General features: G+C 39.5%; 3 protein-coding genes across 4 annotated transcripts; 2 read left to right on the forward strand and 1 right to left on the reverse strand.

The window, feature by feature from the left end:
* Positions 1-150: 150 nt before the first annotated feature.
* On the forward strand, positions 151-4,520 carry LOC111332063 (uncharacterized). Its single transcript, XM_022937322.2, has 2 exons — positions 151-585; positions 1,734-4,520. Exon 2 carries the CDS (start codon positions 1,757-1,759, stop codon positions 3,665-3,667), a length of 1,911 nt encoding a protein of 636 aa, XP_022793057.2. The 5' UTR covers positions 151-585; positions 1,734-1,756; the 3' UTR covers positions 3,668-4,520.
* Positions 4,521-4,843: 323 nt separating this feature from the next.
* LOC111332075 (uncharacterized) lies at positions 4,844-8,006 on the reverse strand. The gene is made up of 2 exons (XM_022937336.2): positions 7,614-8,006; positions 4,844-6,996 (listed from the first exon to the last, which is right to left on the reverse strand). The coding sequence occupies exon 2, from the start codon at positions 6,900-6,902 to the stop codon at positions 6,228-6,230; it is 675 nt and encodes a 224-aa protein (XP_022793071.1). The 5' UTR covers positions 6,903-6,996; positions 7,614-8,006; the 3' UTR covers positions 4,844-6,227.
* Positions 8,007-8,398: 392 nt separating this feature from the next.
* LOC111332097 (chymotrypsinogen A) lies at positions 8,399-15,201 on the forward strand. 2 transcript variants are annotated; one of them, XM_022937366.2, is made up of 6 exons: positions 8,399-8,538; positions 8,845-8,979; positions 9,874-10,272; positions 11,139-11,345; positions 12,752-13,002; positions 14,065-15,201. In XM_022937366.2, the coding sequence occupies exons 2-6, from the start codon at positions 8,919-8,921 to the stop codon at positions 14,365-14,367; spliced, it is 1,221 nt and encodes a 406-aa protein (XP_022793101.2). In that variant the 5' UTR covers positions 8,399-8,538; positions 8,845-8,918; the 3' UTR covers positions 14,368-15,201. The 2 variants fall into 2 exon arrangements, with proteins under 2 accessions (XP_022793101.2, XP_022793100.2); XM_022937365.2 differs by lacking the exon at positions 8,399-8,538 and having other exon boundaries at positions 8,730-8,979.
* Positions 15,202-15,461: the final 260 nt, after the last annotated feature.

Here is a 15,461-nt window from a genome sequence, read left to right on the forward strand (position 1 = left end):
TTAATGACAGACGTTCAAACTTTTTACCCGGGAGGAAAGAAATCTCGCAAGAAGTTCCCTCCGTAAAAGTAAGAGAGACATTTGGAAAATTCCTTACCCTCACCTCCATATGTATAACTTTGTTAATGGTTCGTTTGTGCGTTTCTTAGAAGAGTAATCTACAAAGCCGACCGCCTTTTGTTTGCGTTGTCATGCTAAGCTATCATAATACCTGTCAGGTCAACCAGGTCTTTTTCTCAGAAATTTACCTTAGCTTTTAAGGAATTTCGGAACTTTTGTCGCATTCTCTCCAGATATGAAGCTTCGATTGATGTTGATGAGCTCTTGTCATAGATCCTAAACATGCCATCTTATTGACAAGACGCTTACAAAAGAGTCGGCTTAAACTGGGCCCTTAGCCAAAGTTAAAAAAAGTCTGTTCAAGTAATTTCTTAAAGCAGTCGGGGGACGCCCCCAAATTTGGGTGTCGATTCACATATTTTATCTAGAGCCGAGCGGAATTGGTTCGCTGCATCATTCTCGTTCATGAGGTTGAATACTACCGACGAAGGAAATTGAGAAGATATGTGACGAGGACATCAGAACGTAAGTAGAAGTATTGAAATGAAGCGACATCAGTGACATATCGACCCACTATTCGGTGAATATTGAATTGCTTTATGAACGGCTCTGGTACATTTTATGCAAAGCCTGTCGATGTGAGCTTTGAGGCCCTCTATCTTGCCTCCCTACGAATGGTTTATCTGATGCACCGAAAGAGGTGGAAGAAATTTTGGCACTCAACGAACGCAACATCGTCATTGCGACCAAAAGTATAACATAACGAAAATAATATCTTTTTCATGCCAAAGCTGAAAATAGATTGATAGTTTTCACTGTTTGAATGTAATCACAAAATCAAAAGTAGGCATAATCTGTGTGCAATGTTGAAGACAGTCTCTACCTAAATGTTTTCGGAATCGAATTAGCACATGGATTTGCTAGACTGACATTGAACATAAACACCTTTATCGGTGAACGTAAGTCGCTTATTTCTTTACATGAGTCAGTTCAAGAATTTTCTTTGGAATTTATACCTTAATCATTAGCTGACATTATTTACGCTCTTCATCATGTCCAGAAAAAGCTTCGTGACCTTTCGATTTCGGTTTTGTTCAAATTAGGGAAGAAGGTTCTTCTATGCGGAGAAATCTTGTTGTTATTTAACAGGCTAGCGTCATGACTTAGAGAGAACAAACCTGCTCTGTGTTATCGTATACGTAGTCAGAAAACTTATTTTGAAACACAAATCTTGAACAATTGTCAGTTGGCTGACTGAGTTTTCTTTTGATCGACTTCTTTGTAAATTCCAAAGCAGCCATAATGGAATTTAAACTGCGTCATGGCTTTTTTTTTCTTGAATCTTGACCCTAATTCGCCAAATTTTTCTTTTGCAAACCACGTCAGTATTCTCCCGGCAATCTTAACCACACTTGTCCGTTTTACTTTACGCAGAATTTATGGTTTTATTCGACGTAAAGTTAATTTTGTTATCAGCTAACCGCGACTCATTGACTAAACAAAAACCTTGATGTAAATACTTCAGGCTGCGGTTTCATCGACCGCTTGATCTTTCTGTCGACGTTGCTAAGCTAAATTCACAACAAACCCTGAAAATGTAGTTTATTAAGTGGTAGAGTGACATTTTCATTATTGCTTTTAAGTTTAGCTAAGGTTTGACTTTTCTCCATCAGTTGATCCTTGAAATAGCCTCGATATGGCGAGGCCTCTTCGCATTCCATGTGCTGCACCAGTGGTGTATCCGTCAGATGGGAAACTTCATGTAATTCACGTTATCATTAAACCCGGGAAAGGTGACCAGGATTGTGTATCTCGGCAACAAAAAGCGGAACAATTGAAGAACTGCTTAATGATTGATCAGCTCCTCTCCGAAGGAAATACGCAAGGAACAGATGGAAAGAAAATCGTGTGGGAGAAGCTATTGATGCTAGAGTTTTCGTCTTATCCTGAGGACCAAATTAGGAAAATATTATCCAGGAACGTCGAATACAACGGCTCAAGGTATTGCTTTCTCGGATTTACTGAGGCACAATTGAAGAAAAAAATATGCTTTCTCATTGCCGAAAACGACATGAAAATCCGTGAAAGACGAGCAAAGTTTGGCAACTTAAGCAAGGATATCTCGTTTGCCGAACGCGTAGCTAAGGTTCAAGACATGTTTGAGCCATACGAATTAAGCTTGGAATTGGCGCAGGGCGAGTTTAGTTTCGAAACCAAAGATGGGCTTCCTGAACAAAGTGGTTTTATGGCGCCTGAACTTGCCCGAAAAATCAATGAAATAGGAGCACTCAATGTTATTAATGATCCCAGTGTTGTTGAAGTTATTTGTCCGGGATTTGCAGGCATACTGCTATTGTCTGATGAAATTCTTGCGAGAACGACGAGTGACAAACATTCCCACTTAAAGGCCCTTTTCAAAACTTCTGCAACAACGAGAGACCACGGCAACGCACTGAAACTGTGTATTGTTGACTATTCCAAACCATTTGAGGTTGGCTACCTGGACATTTTCACTGTGATGCTTCTACATTACCATGGTGTAGAAAGTCGAAATCTACTGGAATTTCAAAGGGACTTTCATAACCTTTTAAGATCCCTGGAAACCGATTTGACCTCTGCGAAGAACTTCCTTCGTTTGAAAGGAAGAAAGGAACTTTTGGCAAAAATAGACAAAGAAATGACGCCTGAAGCTCGGAAAATTATTTCCAAAATAAAGGAAGAGGAAATAAGAAAAATGCAAGAGTGCAAAGATGGCCCGGAAGAGATTAGAATCCTTGTGAGTGAGTCGCGCCAAGTGTTAGGAGTTATCGATCCAGATAATCAGCTTCAATCCAACGAGTGCTTCTTTGCTCCTAACTTGGATCCAATGCTACCTCATGAAAAAGATAGTTTTGAATCAGCAAAACAGGTTCTTGTAATTCCACAACCATGCTTCTCTCCATCAGATATCCAAAAGTTCAATCTTTCTCGCCAAATTGCAGCCTACGAAAAGTTTAAAGACTGCATTATTTTACCGTCACAAACAGGAAAGCGATTTGTCTCCAGAAAATATTTTGTTTGCTGGGATAGTCGTCTTGTGCTTCAGTACAATCCGTTCGCCTGGTATTTTTTCGAGATTCCGTGTCAAGTTTCTAATTTTCTCCTTGGCATTTTTCGGTGTTTGAATGTAGAATCTTTCTTGTCGAATATTCGTCCAGAAGACACACAAGATATGGTCAGTGCAGAAGCTCTTGAGCCTCACGAAGGTGCATCGTTTCAAATGGAGCTGAAGAAACATTTCGCTGAATTTAAAAGCAGCGATGACTTGATTTTAAAAGCAAAGTTACTCTTCAAAAAGTTCGCACTTCTCCATGGATCGGTATCGTGTAAAGAATGTGAGGAACTCGGAACGTATTTATCTCAAGGTTTTGACTGGAATGCTAAGAGAGCAAAGATCGTAAGGCGTTTTGAAGATCTTAAAAAGAAATACGAGAACCTGAGTTCCAAGATAGAGGAAAGCGGAGAATCTGTTGATGAATCGTCTATTCAAGATCTGAAAGGACTGTGTGTAGCCATGATTGAAAAAATGAGTGAATTTATCAAGGACACAACCGGAGAGCAGGGTTAAAAACGCTGTTCTTTTCAAACACTCGAGTAAGACTTTTTCTATCGACACAAAGCTGTGAAAAACATTATCAGAAGTTGTCCAATATTTTAAAGGCGTTGCATGCCTCAATTAGCTGCTTCTCTTGTTAGTCGTTTAGAAAGGCACTGTACGAACCAGCTTTCTCTGCTTTTATATATCTCAACAAAATCAATTTATGGCCGGAGCAATTTTATTTAGAGGCCCCAAATGGTTTGCTGATAGAACATGTCTGTTGCTACCAAGTTTCCCCGTGTAAACAATGACCTTTTGGCCCAGAACAGTACACAGCAGGTCATGCATAACAATATATTCTAAGGCTAGAGGAAATTTCTAAGGAATATCTTATATCCACCTTCTTTAGAGGTCTCTAACAAGATCACAGGCCAGTCAAACTCGCCATCAATTCCAAAGAAGTCCACTTACCAAATGAGCGTACATGAATCTCGTCTTGAAAAGAATGCAAATGGCCAATTTTATTCAGAGATTAAAGACGATATTCATAAGCTGTTTCAGAAGTAGTTTTCAGCTAGTGCTACGGCTTATGGAGTTTCTACTCTGACGCTAGCACTTTTGGAAATGCATTTCATCCATTTTTGGTGGCTGACGACTATCATTTTATTTCCTTGCAAAATGATTCCCCAGTTAACGCTTGAAGTTATGGTTTGCTTTTTTTGACTTTCAAAGTCAGACATTGCAAAGTTTGTGAAGCTGCTACGGCTTCAAAGTTCTTCATATTCCTTCCGTTTTTCTTTTCTATCCAGCGTTATTGTAAAGGCTTAAATGAAGTCATTATATCGGTTTACATATCATGTCGCAATAAATTTTTCATCAGCTGTATTTTGCAGATTTGTGATTTTGGAGGATGTCTTTTTTGATTCTCGATTTCATTGCGTTTTTTTGTTTGAGAAGTGGAAAATTGGGAATGAGGAAAACGTGGTTTCAATCTTCAAAACTCAACACCTTCTGCGTCAGGGTCATTTCATTGAACTCTTCGAAATGATTTTAAGTAACGGTGATACCTCATTGCCCAAAAGGACGGAGCAACAACAAAATCAAACAGAAAGATTACTCTTACCTCTTCTACCATACTGATTTAATCAGTCGTCGTGTAAATTTACCACCAGTTTATTGAACCAATTGGACCAAGGTCTGGCTGAATTGATTGGCATTTCCCTCGACGAACTGTTTGACTCAAGTGCTTGACGCCTAAATCGCCCATTCCAATACCATCAAAGCCTAACTGGTTTAGTTTATGCAATACTTTACATAAGTTTTACACTCCTGTGCGAGTGATTGAACTGTTTGCTGACAAATTTCACCGTTTTAGAGCACAATCTCTGGTGGATAGTGCATCGGACAAATATTTCACCCCGTCGTCAGTTACTTTGTTTTGTGATAAATCTAATTGAAGCAATGTAAAATTCTCCTAGAAAAGAGCGCTCTGCGAGAAGTGCTGTACATGCGTATCGTTTATGTTATTCTGGGAAAGATTTAATTGACTTAATTTTCACTCACGTTTTGACAATGTTTCAAAAAAGTTTTGAATGGCTTCATCGGTGATGTGTGCAATTTTTGCGAGATTTAAGTAACTCAGCGTACACTCGTTCTCGATAAGTGCTTTGCACAATGCGTCCACTCCTTCTACCCGATCACATTGGAAGAGAGGTTTATATGAATCAGTTTACACTCATTTGTGGATAGAAACGTCACCAACTGTGTTACTCCATCATTGGTTATCTCTTTGTAAGAGAGATTTAAATGAGTTACGTTACATTTTCCGAGATTTTGAACTAAGACGGTGTTCAACACTCTCGTCGGTTATTTTATCTTGTCCTATGCTTGTGGGGGGAGGGGACAGGGGGTTCAGAGTCTCCCGCTTCCCGTGCCACGTTCTCCCGCATCCCGTACTTTTATGCCCCTTTGCCTCCCGACTCCCGCCCTTCGTTGTGTTGCTCCCGTCTTCAGGTTAATCAAGAGGATCAGACACCCGGGTTTAACTTTCAAACTGTGCCAAAACTTAATATTCTTGTTCATTTTCTGGCCTTTGTTTTGGAGGGGGAATCATTGGTTAACGATGAAAGTTACTACTTTTCAGTTTTCTTAATTAAACTAAGTTTTAGTAACCGGGTTATCACAGTTTGATCGTCGCTTCTGACATCTCGTTATAGAGACGAAAGTCTCAGTTCACTGTGTGATGTAATCGCTATTGCCATTGCAAAATCAAAGATAAAAAAAAAAAGAGGCAGACGTAACGTTTAGAGTTTGCTTCTCCTGTATTCGTGCCTCTTTCCCTTTTTGACGTGAGTAACTAATCGTAGCTAGTACATCAACTGTTGAACCGTTTGCATTTTGAGCGTTCAGTTTAGGTGCTAGTGAAGCATGATTGAACATTTTTGTTCGACTGATTATCCGATTTGTTCTTTCAAGCATTGGTGGATGTTGAATGGAAATTTCCCGCCCTCATGTAGATACCGCTTCCCGCCCCCTGTTCTCCCGGGCTCTCGCTCCCCCTGTCCCCACCTGTCCCCCTCCCCCCACATGCTTAGCGTTTTGATTTTAGACTCTGACTTTGATAAGGCAAGACAAATATGTTTCCACCAACATCAGTTGTTTCCATATCAATTTCCAATATCATCAGATTTTTGTTCACGTGAAGTAATTCTCCAATATCTCTACAACCACTTGGACCAATGTATTTATCATTTATCCTAATTCGGGAAATTTTGTCTCCACCAATGTGTTGTGAAGCAAGAGCTACTGTTTGACAGTCTAAGGGTGTGAGACCGCAGTCGCTTAGATCTCTGACATCACATAATATGCGTCCAATCTCTTTTGATACAATTTCTAATTTTCTACACTCTACTACAAACTTACACCATGTCGGTGCTAAATTTTGGTCTATCTTGATTGGCAAACAGATCTGCCTACTTTTTCCGGATTCCTCTGTTTCTGCTTCCTCAGTTGACAATATTTTCTTTTCAGTCAAAGATTGACGACAGTATTCCAACACTTTGACCAGTATGTCTTCGTCATCTAGCAGTCCAACAACAAACTGTAAAACTTGTTGCCATATCCCTTTCGTGAGGTTATCAGAAAAAAATTTGTGTACACCTTCTATCTTCAGCGTTTTTCCTTTTACCATGTACCATGCGGCGAGGAACTCTTGCATTTTAAAGTGGGCAAAACGAAAGAGGTTTCCCTGAAGCGAATGAAGCATGTTTTGCTGACTTGATCATAATGTTCATCCCAGTCAAACGGAAAGGGAATCCCATGACGTTTTTGCTTGTCTAAACGGTTTTTCTTTCAAACACCTGTAAAATGATGGCAAAATTTAAGCGATACAATAAGTGCAACTGAAGTAGATGCATCAGGCTTTCTGCCATAAGATGATATCGCACCGACATCGTTTCGTTACTAAAAATGGAGCAATCGAAGTAATTTGTGGTACATTTGCATTCCCTTGATAACAATAGCAATGATGATAGTGATGTTGAAAAAAATAATTCTAATGACGACATATAATTCTAATGGCGATCCCACCGGTTCAGTCGTGTTTTACTAAAATTGGCTTTTTCAAACAAAAACCTACTGAGAAAAGGTTCAAAACATTTTAGAAAAGCCAAATTGAAAACATAAAACCTAAATTTTTGTTTATACTGAGTGTCTCTTCCGAATTCATTGGCAGCTGCAGCTAGAAAAACCACAAAAATCCACCTTGAATAAAATGTAGGAGAAGGCGAGTCTCCAGAGGCAATGTAAATAAAATTGTCGTTATTGTGTTAAACTGAATGTTAAGATTTCAGTGCCTATTTTTTTTATACTTCAAAGTGGAAAATATCTTAACCTCTTTCTGACGTAAAGTCTTCAGTTCCTGAAAAGTAGTTTATTACATGGAAGGCAACATTAGTTAAGCGACAATCATACTTACCCTCGAAGATCTCCGCAAAGGTACACATCTACAGGTTTTATTACTTAAAGATTGGTAGATTGTCTCTTCATTAAAAAAGTCAGTAAACTTTTCGGCAACTGCACAGTTAATGATTTCTTTGACTTCATGCTTGCAATTCATAGCAGACTACAATTGGAAGTAGTCGTTGAGATATAAAATAGCTTTGGTCATTTAAAAAATGGTAAGCCGTCGTGTGAGTTGAAGTCTAAAGCAATAGCTTGATGTTTCCATGTGCTTCCAGGTTAAAGACTTCTGGTTGATTTGAGGATCGTTTTCTAACTCACTGTGCTGTGGCTTTCCACAATAAGTGTATTCGAAATATTTTGAAATTTACATATCTAGTACAGTATTTCGAATATAAATGAGTCCCTTCAACAGGTATGCAACTGTTGATGATATGTTTGTTTTGATTTAAATCAGTTTATTAATTAATGAACATTGAAGTGAATTCAAAATCTTGCATTCGTTCATGACGCAAAATTGATTGTTTTTTCTAACATAGCCAAAGTAAATAGTAAAACTATACGCAAGGATCATAATAACCAAGCAATATGTTTATAGAAGATTTCATTTCTTCTATACTTTTTCTATTGTCTAGAAATTCTTAGCCAGCTTCACAACTCAGATCTTAGCTGTGAAAACCTCGTTTTCAGGGTCTTCTCTTGAAAACCATGAGAACGAGGCTAGGGTGGTGTGATTTGCTGGCTTAAGTCCTTTAAGATCCTCCACTTCCGGTACCTTTCCACTTCCAGCTAAACAAAAACAACAGCATAGGACAAGATCACGAAAATGTATAATCATTTAATCAGAAAAAGTTACCATGAAGAATTAATCACGTTTTTGATGGTTTTTGCGAAATTGGCAGGGATATGTCATGTCTGTTGATACTCTATGCTCTTCCTTTGTAAGCAATGGTTTTACCATGTTATTTCAACTATTGTTTCGATCTTCCTTTTCCTGCATGTAAATTCGATTGTTTTAAAATGATATTAATCATAATTTTGGCAACTGAAAAGCTTTTGTTTTAAAGTCACAAGGTTTGAATAGAAGTTCTATTTCAGTATCTTTTAGAATGGTTTAAGGTCAGGTAGGTCAAGTAGAACCTTGAGGAACTGAATAACAACTGTGGATAATTCACATCAACTGGGGTAGCTCAGCCTACACGTAGAATTAATCAGTTCCAATTTACTGACATATATTTCTGTTGAAGCTATCAACTGGCTTAGGAGGTAGTCAAGTTGGTGATCCACAAACGAAAGGCGACCCACGGAATTGGAAATCACAATGTTTCTGGCCCATTTTTTATTCCGGGTTTTGTTAATGTTTGCAGTGACGCAGTTTGTCAGTAAGTGTGTTTGTATCAATGCGCTTGTTTGGCAGTCACATTTGTTACAGTTAGGTTACGTGTTTTGTATTGGTATTGCGTGCAGCACATTTCAGCAACCCTTTCGTGACGGAGAAACGTCTTAAAAGCCTATTTACTGTGCTGACGTACTTATCTGACAGAGACTGTTGTTTATGAAATTGAGCTAAAAGAGTCTTTGTTCATGAAATAAAAACGCAAACATCTTTTTCGCACCAGGTTTCTGAAATTAAATGTAGGTTCACTTTTAGTTTTGTTTGTAGTCGCCCTTGTGTTGATTCATCTATTTTCGAAATTCTGACTTCTTGGCTCTCGATCTTGTTACGGATACTTTCAAGAATTTTGTGCACCGTGTACAATCTTTTATATTTTCGGTTGATTGCAGAGCATTGTTAACACTTTTCTATACAATGAAACAGGCCTAACGTTTCGAATGAGCTTTTCGAATTTACTAACAATGTATGAGTTGTTGTGAAGATGAAAGAGGTAGAGTAGGTTATAGTTTTGGATCGAGCTTTTGATTGCTGGTATTCTTTGGAACACAGTACAAAGAACTTAATTTCATGCAAAGAACCAACTTCCACTCGGCGCTTTAGACTTGAGATTGACATAAAGAGATTAAGGTCTATCGTATAGATAACTTTAGGTTATTAACATCTATTCAATGTCTATTGAAGCATAACTAAATTTATTCAAAGCCACTAGCTAACAGTTGAAATCAGCCCTCATTTGTCGGTTTTATCCATGCAATTTTCACTGAAGAGATTTTTAAAAAAGGACTCAAAATTAGTTTGCTATGCCCTTTAACCATCACAGAAATGTATCCAGTATTTCGAAAGAATTACTTGAATTGAAACCATGTTCAATCACTTTTAGGCTCAGCAAACACACGTAGATGTGACTCTTCACTGAAACAAAGCAACAACAAAGTTATTGTAAGCTGGCCCATCAACGTCAGGGCTTTTACGCCTGATCCTTATACAGATATATGCTTTGGAAAGGCCTCTAAAGGAAACGCTGTTTCGATCTTGTGCTGGAACAAAGCTACAAACTCCTTTACGTTTTCTAACCACAGTGCTTCATTGTCGTCCTGTGACTGGTGCAAGAACATCGTTACAAATCCACAAGCACAGGAGCAGCATGATGGTTCTGTCCGAGTGTCAGTGGAGGTGGCCTTGGCAGGAACTTTTGGCCAGTTGGTATATTGGTACATAATTTGGAACGGTGAATACAACAGGGTCATCAATGAAATGCTCCTTTGCATCTATAAAATAGGTAGGATGTTATTAAGTGTTGCAGTGCGTCTGTTTTGTGATACATCACAGATCAAGTCAAAATGTGGTACTGTGCACTTTGGTGTTTGTCTTGGTGTAATATTGAATGTGAAAAGGAGGGGTTTGTAGCGAACTGTATTTCGTTTTAAATTTCGTTTCCATCATTCGGTCAATACTTACTAAGTTAATTAAAAGTCAAGTAAATAAAGGGGGTAAGTTTCAAAGGAAACTGTGGTGCTGCATCGGTGGGAGTAACAAGCTGATTTTGGTTTTATTTACTGAGTTGATGAAGTAAATTGGCTACTGTTAACCCTTTGTTAGCCCTCCCATTCGAGAGAAAACCCTCGAAACATTAGCTTTGAAACTCTTTACGGTGGCCAATTTACATTATCAACTCAGTTGATAAAACCAAATTATCTTACAATACCCCCACCCCACGCCCCACTAACGCTAAAAATGTCCGATTTACAAACTCTTTATGATGGCCAATTTACATTATCAGCTCAGTTGATAAAACCAAATTATCTTACAATACCCCCCACCCCACCCTCACTAACGCTCAAAATGTCCGCTTTACAAACTCTTTAAGATGGCCAATTTACATTATCAACTCAGGTTGATAAAACCAAATTATCTTACAATACCCCCACCCCACCCCCCCCCACTAACGCTCAAAATTTCTGCTTTACAAACTCTTTACGGTGGCAAATTTACATTATCAACTCAGTTGATAACACCAAACTCACTTCATTAAAAGTGACTACGACGATGTTGTGTGTAAACTTATCTTGTCGCGGATTACAGGATGTCCTCATCTTTAAACTCTCTAATTATTCACCTTTGGCTGTTTGGTGGTTTTCTCAACAGAAAGCTTTGACTGTGGTAAGAAACCACCTCTTCCCAAGATATTGGGTGGAACAGACGCAGTTCCGGGGGAGTGGCCTTGGCACGTGTCTCTAAAACATACAGATAAGGCACACTTTTGCGGTGGCTCGGTAATCAGCCCGCGATGGATTGTGACAGCGGCTCACTGCTTTGACAGCTTTGATACAAAAGATGTCAGCATTGTTGCAGGTGAAGCTTATCTCCTTCCCGGTGTTGGAGTAGTTTTTACCTGACTTAGTACTACAGGGCTGGGCCAGTTTTTCTTTAGTTCGTTCTGTCGTCGTTCAAAAATTGTGTCACTTGCTCAACCAATCAGATGCAAACTAAAACAAGGGGATTTTCATAAGCCCCGTTTTTCCGAGCTCCGGATAGTTTGCTTGCTTTAACCTTTACGCTCTGACACCGTCTGTCACCACCTGTCCTCTACGCACACTAATAGAGTTGACAAGGAGAGGCTCTCAAGATGGCTCTCGTTATTCTTGTGACCTGAATTAATGTTTAATTCCAGGGACAATACTATAAGGATAAATTTAATAGCTTGTCACTTTAAGGGGTTAGTTATATATAGGCCATTGCCGGGTCCTTATACCATCAATCATCTTCTGACTGGCCTTGTAATTTCTTTCGGTTTAGATTACATATATACGTTTTATACAAGCCATTTTGTTGGAAATATCATGTAAAAATACTTATGAATGAACCTGGTGTAAAAGGGTTGTGCCTCGCTAAATCCCACCGAAAAACACTGAACATTTCATCTACAATATAAATATAGGAAGATAGGAAATGTCCTGTACTATCTGTCAGGGTCGGGTTGTTCAAAGTACGTTTCAGACATTCTAGGGTTAGCGTGAAATTTGAACTCAGATCTGAAAGTTTTCAATTCTTTTGGCCACAATAAATTTGATAATTGAATGCTCTAGAAAGGATTAGGAAAATTATTCCTAAAAAGGCTTTTGATAATAGAAATAAAGAAACTTGGATAAAAATTTAATCCTGGGTTAGCGCTAAGCGGCCTTCAAACAACTAAGCCTAGTGAGGGACCTATTTTTTTAAAAGCTTTCCTGATAAATTGGCGCTAATAATTTGTTTTTCCATTCGTGATATTCGCTTTCTCTTTTTGAATGGTTAAAATAATGAGACCGTTTTGAGTAAATTCCCATAAGGCATGGGTCGCACTTGGCAAAGTTTGGTGTGAATGTAGTCGCTTTGGTGTAAAAATCTTTCATCGGGGCACATTGCCTAGTGCGACCCTAACTTTTCCAGTTCGCAAAAACTTTGAAAACCGGCCAAAACATCAAAGACGCCGTAGTGCTTGGGTGGGGCAGGCAGATTTTGGAAAACTAGGGCTAAACAATAGCTATCACAGCGGTAACTGCCATCGCTTGTCAGTAAACAGCAAACGACTCGACTGGTCGCGGAACTGACCAGGCATATGGCGCGCGAGGAAACTGGTACGAGCCACCTTAAACCAAGGATTATCGTGATGGTCGGTACTGTACCGTCGCAGACAACTGACATGGATCTATTTGCGATATAGGTAATCACCCAAACAAGCTCGTTTCACATGTTTGTCTCCTTCCTCTTTAAAATAGGCAAATATCATCTTTCAAGGACAGACGGTTTCGAGCAAGAACTTCCCATCAAAAGGCTTTTCAAACATCCTCGATATAGCGTGACCTGTAGGTACAACTACGATGTGGCACTACTGGAGCTAAACGGGACTCTAAAGCTTAACAATAGAGTGGGGTCAGTGTGCCTTCCTGACGCTGAGTTTGATCCTGGTACCAGCTGCTACATTACTGGTTGGGGAACATCGGAACACGGTGTTAAGAAAACGTCTAAGGTACTCCAACTGTTAACCCTTAACTGGGATCAATACACGAATTTCAGATCATGTCATCCAGAAAGGTGACAAGAATTGAGGAAACTGTCGGCCAGTGTATATTTTGGTCATAATCCATCAAATATTTTTGCTCGCACGCGAGTGGTCAAAAAGCATCACGTGACCGAATAGGCCCGGCTAAAACTGAGGGATATCCGAAGATATACCCCCAGTGATATTCCCCAATTTTCAAAACCTTAAGTCCTGTACGATAAAAGCTTCCGTTTTAAAATGAATTCCCGAAGGGAGTGTGTTTAGTTACTGTTACAGAAGAGGAGACCGATGTTTGTTAGTTCATAGAGTCGCACTAGAGAACACTGAAAAGTAAACTTCCCGCGCAGCAAACAATAATATTTTCGCGCTAAATGGAGGCTACCGTTGATTTATCAGCAACACCAGGAATACTTCTAGATTCAAGGGAAATGAAAGTACAAGGCCATGCAATGTAGATGTGGGTATCATACTTCAAACGATATGGAGGATCAATATATTATATATATAACTGTGAAATCAAATTCGAGAGACCACTCCTTCTCAATTCTGTTTGTGTACAAAGATTTCAAAGTTTCCAAACTTTTAACTTTTTGATGAGGTAGAAAGAGTTGGGAAAAGGGAGGGAGGGGGTGGTGGTGGTGGTGGTGGTGAAATGCAATGGTAGCACTCTATACATCACAGTCAAATTGACCAATCAGTTTACACGAACCTGACTTATTACAATCGACTGACAACAATTATGTACTTTACTTTGATGACCGCGACCTGCACAGGTTGTCGAAACGTCAGTCACTTCTACGGACATCAGTCCTTCTCAGTTCTACACTGATTCACCCGAACGATCAGAATACACTATTACATACTTCGCTCTCTCAAGACCTCCTTTGAGAATTGTTGGCCGAAATGAAATAAAGCGAATCAACGTCTTAAAATATGGCGTATATACACTTTTTTTCTAATCTTTTAGTACTCTTTCGGACACTTATCTCGGAATTTTCCTATTTACCATTGTACTGACTTATCTTGCAGATTTTGAAACAGGCAAGACTTCCCCTCGTGTCGCGTGATATCTGTAAGAGAAGCTACAAGGACCTCCGACGTTCAGGCTTCTGCGTCACGAAACGCATGCGCTGTGCAGGTTACGCCGAAGGGGGTGTTGACGCCTGTCAAGGAGATAGTGGAGGACCGCTGGTCTGTCGGAGGAATAGAAAATGGTATCTGATGGGCGTGATCAGCTGGGGTGTTGGGTGTGGAGAAGCAGGACGTTACGGAGTGTACGGTGATGTTTTGAGGCTCAAGCACTGGATACAAAATGTGATACAAGATTCATAAGAACACAAGCCACCAGAGATCGTTTCATTTTGTTTGCTTGACTTTAGAGTTCCGCTGCGCGCTTTTCTTAGTTGCTCCAATATCTAAGGTTTTCGTGGAGGGTATCGTCAGATTACCTTCCTATTGTTGATTGGCCTCGACTGTTACTGACCGTGAGGTCTTAAATGGCCGGAGATCTCAAGGTTTTTCTGCCGTCATTGACAGTCCCAACCGATCACACCCTTCTCACGCTATTGGCTTGTCTTTATTCCTCTGGTCTACCACTGAATTTCAATTAGCTGGCCATAATGAAGATCGAATTCGACACAACAAAGATGCAATGGCTTTGGTTGTACTAGTTAAAGGTCTTCCATGAAGTACCTAACCTCTATTTAGTCACACAGATCCAACATCAAGAATTTTGGAGCGAGCGCTCATTTTGGAAGGTCGAACTCAAAAGATTGTGAGTGACATTCAAGTCCTACTATGGCCTATGAGTGGAGTTGATTTGACTTTTTTTTAGGCATGTTTAATTGAGATACGTACCTCGTTATAGTTCAGGTGGTAATTCTACAAACCACCACTAGGTTTTCTGATATGGATTGAATTGACCGAAGAGAAATAGATAAGCTAGCTGTTTCAGTTGTATTTTGGAAAGTTTCTTTGGAGTGTAAATGATCCTGAACATTACAGATAGTAGCTGTAACGTTTCCGAAACTTGGTCTACGATAGGTGAAAATATCATCCTTGAAAAGTCTTCATACAGGAGTCGTTTTAACTCATATTAAGGAAGAAACACCAAGGTGTATCAAGCACAGCGACTTCGTGCATTAAATTACTCAGTTGTAAATAGAACTCGTCTCATTTTTTACCTGTTCAGTTTTGTTTGACTTTCTTTTGCCCGGGACTCATTTTGAACATAATCAATAAGTTCCTCTCTAATTATTACTTCATTTAGTTGGAAGCGTCCATTCTTTCGTCGGCCCCCTTGATGCATTTTCCTAAAGTGTTCTTTAGATCGCTCCCTAATGTGTATCAGTGAACTCTCCTGAACGGGTTCGCAGACGCGTTCCATAGTACACTACAGTATACTTCCCTTCCCCTCCCCTCCCCTC

The sequence above is a fragment of the Stylophora pistillata genome, chromosome 13 (genome assembly GCF_964205215.1).
Source record: "Stylophora pistillata chromosome 13, jaStyPist1.2, whole genome shotgun sequence".
In the NCBI taxonomy this organism is placed as follows: Eukaryota; Metazoa; Cnidaria; class Anthozoa; order Scleractinia; family Pocilloporidae; genus Stylophora; species Stylophora pistillata.

What these genes read in the sequence shown, in the direction of transcription:
- LOC111332097 (XM_022937366.2), top strand. Translation starts at nt 8,919, where the DNA reads ATGTTTCTGGCCCATTTTTTATTCCGGGTTTTGTTAATGTTTGCAGTG. An exon ending in CCTTTGCATCTATAAAATAG is followed by an intron (nt 10,273 to 11,138) that starts GTAGGATGTTAT and finishes TTTTCTCAACAG; the next exon opens with AAAGCTTTGACTGTGGTAAG. An exon ending in AGATGTCAGCATTGTTGCAG is followed by an intron (nt 11,346 to 12,751) that starts GTGAAGCTTATC and finishes TCTTTAAAATAG; the next exon opens with GCAAATATCATCTTTCAAGG.
- LOC111332063 (XM_022937322.2), top strand. Translation starts at nt 1,757, where the DNA reads ATGGCGAGGCCTCTTCGCATTCCATGTGCTGCACCAGTGGTGTATCCG.
- LOC111332075 (XM_022937336.2), bottom strand. Translation starts at nt 6,902, where the DNA reads ATGCTTCATTCGCTTCAGGGAAACCTCTTTCGTTTTGCCCACTTTAAA.